Raw genomic sequence first — 6,000 nt, 5'->3', positions numbered from 1 at the left:
ATCCACACTACTACCGTGGCAGGCGGCCAGCTGAGTGATGTGTGCGGTTTAAACGGCCCCCGCATCCGGCCCGCTTATCTGTAGGTGTCCTGGTGATCGCTCTGCTCTCTACTCATCTCGTCTGGGTCTTTTTTTTTTCCTTTTTTTCTTTTGCTGTATCCCAGCCCTCCTCCATCTCTTCCTCCTCGTCCTCCTCTTCCTCCTCCTCCCCTCCCTCTCCCCACTAAGTTCGATGCGATCGGCTCTGGGCCCTGCCGTGAGTTCTCGGTGCGGGCGACAGCGCTGCTGAACATGGCGTCAGACGGGATGATTTTAACGAACCACGACCACCAAATCCGGGTCGGAGTCTTGACAGGTAAGCGCAGAAATTCCCATCGCTTCATTTACATTTTTCTCACATTTCCATGGTTTCATTTCCGCCGGCTGTCCGTGCGGATCTTCATACATGTCGGCTGTTTTTTTTGCGTGGCTCTCGGTCTCTTGCTGGCTTTTGCAGCCCCTTGAAGGCGACGCTGATTTTTTCCCTTCTTCTTACACCGGCATGCATTCATGTACATGCCACATTACATCCAGTGCTTATGGGGTGGAAGCGATAAATGTGGGCTCTGCATTGGTTTGTGTCCGCTCATGTATATTTTCTTGTCGAGCCGTTTTCACTGCTAAGGAAAAAGAGCTCAGTTTATGTGTATTGAATAATTCATGTCCCTATCTGCTTGTCAGAGCTGAAAATTACAGCTGACCGTGTGTTGTGTCGCTGCTAAAGATGCTCGGGCTATAGATTGCATTATTGACACCCAGCTGACCACAGCGATTTTTGAAGTGTTGCTCACGACAGTTGCTGAAGGTGGATGTGGTGATGAGCGCATCCTTTGGCCTATTAACAGCAGTGGAGGATCTGAGGGGAAAACTGTGAAAAATGACATCGGATGTGGCTTAATTTGTGAATGACAGTGCCGGCCGAGGAGTTTACATGACACATGATAACGGCTGGGGCTGGCTGTGGTGGGGCTGAACACACGGGTAAATCCTCCTGACATTCCTCTGAATGCAACGCGATGACGGCGCGTCTCTCACTTACCAATATTGGAAACGTTATGCGCTTGGATGCGATGTGCGGCTGTGAGGCGGCGGATGGTGTTAGATCTGGTCGCCGCCGGCCTTAATTTTTTTTCGTGTGTGTGTGTGTGTGTGTGTGTGAGTGTGTGTGTGTGTGTGTGTGTGTGTGTGTGTGTGTGTGTGTGTGTGTGTGTGTGTGTGTGTGTGTGTGTGTGTGTGTGTGTGTGTGTGTGTGTGTGTGTGTGTGTGTGTGTGTGTGTGTGTGTGTGTGTGTGTGTGTGTGTGTGTGCAGACTACTGCTTTGTCATGTTTCTGATCATCAAACATCACGCCATAATCCAGCGGTTGTTGTCATTATTGGAAAGTCATTTTTTGGAGGATATGGAGAGGGAGGGAGGGAGAGAGAGTGGGGGTGGTGGGGTGCATGCATGATAAAGGCTGTCCATAGGAATACCCCCCTCCCTCCCTCTCTGCCTCCCTCCCTTTCTCTCTCTGTCCATCCTGTGAGGTTGGGTAGATCAATATTGCATGCAAGCCGTGATCTCACACATATGGTATTCCTCCGTATGGAAATCCAGCAGCACGGAGGAGGTGGTAGGCGATGTGTAGCGATGGAGGAATGACTGTGTAGAGACCCTCTCCTGAAATCTGCCAGGGAAACCCCTACCACCAACAACACCACAACCACCCGCCTTCTCCTTCTCCATCCCTCCTCCTCTCCTCTCCTGCTTTGGAAAGAAAGGGGGGGCTGTCCATGGTGCTGAAATCCAGCGTCACTCACAAATCAGTGCGGTACTGACCTTACCACGGTAAATACTGCATCAGATAGATACACCCAGGGAAGTAGAGGAGGAGAACCCATCTCCAGTCACTTTTATTCCTTTTCCATCACAGCTTTTTCCTGTATGATGAGACATTTGGACTTTATGTGAAGGGAAATAGTCGCAAACTCATGGGGATGTAGTGTTTAAGCAGAAATAGCATGGTTTCAGATCATTCATTGTTAATAGTTGGTCTTTGTCACCAGTTAGAGATTAGATAATACCTATCACCTTTTTTTAACAGTATGCCTACACCACATCAGCAGGGGTTCATTCTTTAATTCCTCACTTGAATCCCCAACTGCATCCCTACTGTACGGTGACAGATTGCAAGTGTGATCTCGCTGTGCAGTGTTGACAATTCCAGCATACATATGTCGATGTTGAGGCGCGCAGAGACACAACCGACAAGCTTATTTTGTCTTTTTTTTTATGTATGTGTGTACTTATGGAGCAGGAAGGCTCGCACTGTCAGGGAAACAAAGCATCAAAGGAGTGAGCAGAAAATAAGTTGGGGAAATGGTGCATGGTGGCATTCAGTTGCCATGTTTTACCTGACCCTTAGCCTTTTAAGAATCTAACCGTGGAAGGATTACTCATGGTTAGAAAAACCACTGTGTGATTTATTATTTATTTATGTTTCTGAGTTGATGCATTTTGACAGCAAAACGTCCCCTGCTGTGCTGCCAGGAGCAAGCAAAGCTCCGAATATTCAGGTTGGATCTCTGTTATAACGCGGAGCCTTTGTCGCCACACCTCAGTCTTACACATCCACTAGTCATGCCATTAGTTTGCTGTGTTATAGGTCCAGTGTGAGCAGAATGCTAATAGATTTTGGAGCAGTGCTCAATCTCCCTCCTTATGAGGGTTAAAGGTCAGCTGTCCACTCCTGCATTCAGTCACCATTGAGGAGATGAGACCTTGGCTCACCCTCCTCCATCACTTAGCCCCACATCCCTCCCGATAGGTGACAGAGCCCAGGGGACATCTCTGTTTAGACCCTGGACACACAGTGCCAGGGAATTCAGGCTGACGTGTCCAAGAATGTGTGTGTTTGAAATAAAGTAAGACATTTTTAATATGTGGCTAGGTTTATTTTGTGAGGAAACTCCAACCAGGGTGAACATACTGTCACTTGTTAAAGATGTCACACTCAAAATGTGACCTTTTTCAGGGGGGGGGGGGGGCGTGAGAACTTTGACCCTCTGTGATGTTTGTGTTTTTCTATCTACCGGTTTGTAGGTGTTTGTGTGTTTGTGTATTTTGATGCATGAGTGCCCAGTTTTCTTGCTGTCGGTGTTTCTTCCTGTTGAGCATGAGTTTTAATTGTCCTGTGTCCCTCTCCCTGGGCCTGCCTCAGGGCCTGGGCACACACAACTACACACTCTCTCACTTCAGCTGAATATGTGCACCCTAATTGGTTGAAGCATGTGCATTTGTGTGTAAAGAGATACAGTTTCAAGTAAAGAGGTGGTGAATTGTGGCCTTAAGTTTGTAACAGGAAAAGGACCATACAAACATCCAAAGATACATCACGATTCAGGCTTGCTAGTTTGCTTGTCTGACACAGTACGATGCATAGTCTGAATTCATAATGCTATCATAGGTCTTAGCTTCAAAAGGTATGTTTTGTGTAGATACTTCAGGAAAACGTCTACCAATGAGAACCAGGCTGGGTTACGTCACACATTGGAAGCACAGCAGCTGAGCTTTTATGCATTTGTAAGCATGCACAGTGTAGAGTGTGCACACGTGTGCATTCCCTTTACATGTGTGGTAGGTGCATATGCATGTGACTCTTCTCTGCCCTTTGTCTTTCTGCACTAATACTGCACTCTGGCTGGAAAACACAGCATAGCAAATCCCCCCTGCCCCAAATATAGCTACTGTATGCATACCTTCCATGATCACACACGGAGAGAGATAGCGGAAGAGAGGTTGGCAGAGAGAGAGAGAGAGAGACTGAGAGAGAGAGAGAGAGAGAGAGAGAGAGAGAGAGAAAGAGTCCTGCAAACAGCATTCAGTGGTTTTTAATCTGTAGAGCGCCAGTGTGCATGTGGGGGACCATGCAGTATTATTGCACGGCAACCCTCGATGCATGGGTCGCAGAAGCTCTTGGATGTTTGGCTTGATTTACAGCCCATAGAAACCTCCATTGATGCTGTATGCTAGGAGTGTGTGGGTAAACTCCAGCCCTTCCTCAAAGAGACACGGACACACACTCTGCACCGGGCTTCCAATGAGGAGCCAGGGCAGGAAGTCTCCACTCTGCGACAGACGGCACACATACTTTCCCCTCTGTGTATCATCTCTCCCTATCCCTCTCACGCTCTTCTATTTTTTTTTTTGCCTCAGTTGTAACAACTGAGAGAGGCTCAGGGACGTGTGGGCGGCTCTCTAAACTTACATGTCTATCAGAAAGACATGAATCGACAGCAGGCAGGCTTCCCAAAACAACCACATTTAGATCACTCTCTAAACCCCTCTGTTAATAGAACACATTCTGTGACTAGCTTTTAGTAGTGGTCTATTTCCTAATCAAATGTGGTCGGCAAAAAGGTGAAGGTTTGCCCAAGCAAGTGGTCATAGAAGTGGTCATAGGTTTTGGGAGACTAGTTTGAGACACCATGCTTATCAACAAAACACATAGTGCTCCGCCATATTAAAAGAAAACATGATGAACACACAAATGTGCAGCCCCAGACTTAATTAGTTAAATATGAGTTATCCTTTGATGTAGACCTTTTGATGTGTTCCTCTTTTCTTGTGTACACGTGTCCACGCACGTGGGTTTGCAGATATGTGTCCTAGCCTGCTTGTGTGTACTTGTCTGGCCGCAGATGGGATAATAACTATTGAATCTGCTTTTCCACATCATTTAATCTTTGGAGTTTGTCCCAAGCTCACCTTAAGAGATCAGCCGTTAAAAGGACTCGCTACAGAAACAGCAGTCAAGTCGGCAAGAGGCGACCTAGCGTGCCAGAGCACCTTGACCAAAAGAAGGAGACGCCGTCATCTGTCACTGAACGGTGTGGGAGGCTGCCAGGTTATGGAGCAATCTCCTCTCGCTGTCTCTTTCTGAATGACTCAATCCACTGTCTGAAATGCAAGCCAAGAATTTTACAATTAAAGGGAAGCTACTATCCGAGGCACCATTTTGACATCATCTGACTGTGACACGCAGAAGATTCACACCAAACCTGCTCTATCTGCTTTTATTCTCAGTTTCTATTAACACATTTCCCAGAATGCTTACACCTCAATTGCGCTCTGGAAATATGTCCCAGTGTGTCTGAGCATTTCAGCTTTGGGTGTCACGTGTTGTGGGCGTTGATGGCACAGCTTTTCCTTTCGATACAAGGCTTTGCGGATACATCAGTTTTGTTTCATTTAAGAATTTCCAGCATTTCCCGAAACAACTTTCTTTGTTAAGAATAAATCAAATTAAAATAAGTTGAAGTATTAACATGTCATTTTGCATATCTTTACCACATAGAAATACAAATAACAAAATAACTGTAATGTGTCCGTCATGAGGGTTGTTTGTCTGTTGGTCACCATACTGTAGGAAAACTACTGTCCCTCGATGTTCATGAAACTTGGTGACAGGGTTAAGCAGGGGCCAAGGGAAACCCCTTACATTTTGGAGCCTGTTCCGAATCATGGCGTGCATTACAAATCCATTTTCACTTTGGTTAACTTTGTGAGATAGAGCATTTGGCCTTGACTTTGCCCTTCTGATTAGTTTGGGGATACAAGCGTAAAACTCTGTGCATGTTGACCCTATGGTTACACCCATTGAGTTCCTGGTGAAAAGAATAGCTGTCCAGATACCCATGGGGAAAGACAAAAATACACCATCAGTCTTTAAAGCAGACTCAAGATCTTGGAAGATGTATACAAATGATCCTTATCTTGTTCTTCACCATTGAAATGTCTTAATCTGTGCCTTGCGACTTCTAAGCCATTCACATATTTGTAAAGTCTTTGTAAACTCCCTCACTACCACTGGTCTGTCTCTCCTCCCATTAGCATCACACCACGAGACAACCAAACGTAACACCCTGACATGGATGACATCTTGAATGAAAAAGACAAAATAGATGTTAGCATTCGCTTCACT

General features: G+C 46.1%; 1 protein-coding gene across 9 annotated transcripts in view; it reads left to right on the top strand.

The window, feature by feature from the left end:
- Positions 1-201: 201 nt before the first annotated feature.
- Positions 202-6,000, top strand: part of gphnb (gephyrin b) — an 82,233-nt gene continuing 76,434 nt past the window's right edge. For 5 of the 9 annotated variants that reach the window (XM_079647073.1, XM_079647071.1, XM_079647069.1 and 2 more), the window contains exon 1: positions 202-355. In XM_079647073.1, the coding sequence (XP_079503199.1) occupies positions 292-355 (64 nt within the window). In that variant the 5' untranslated portion in view covers positions 202-291. The remainder of the gene's footprint in view (positions 356-6,000) is intronic. The other 4 variants (XM_079647068.1, XM_079647067.1, XM_079647066.1 and 1 more) reach the window with 2 other exon arrangements.

This window comes from Notothenia rossii (genome assembly GCF_949606895.1).
Source record: "Notothenia rossii genome assembly, chromosome: 8".
NCBI lineage: Eukaryota > Metazoa > Chordata > Actinopteri > Perciformes > Nototheniidae > Notothenia > Notothenia rossii.
The sequence above is the reverse complement of the archived record's forward strand: the minus strand, read 5'-3'. Positions and strand labels throughout refer to the sequence as shown.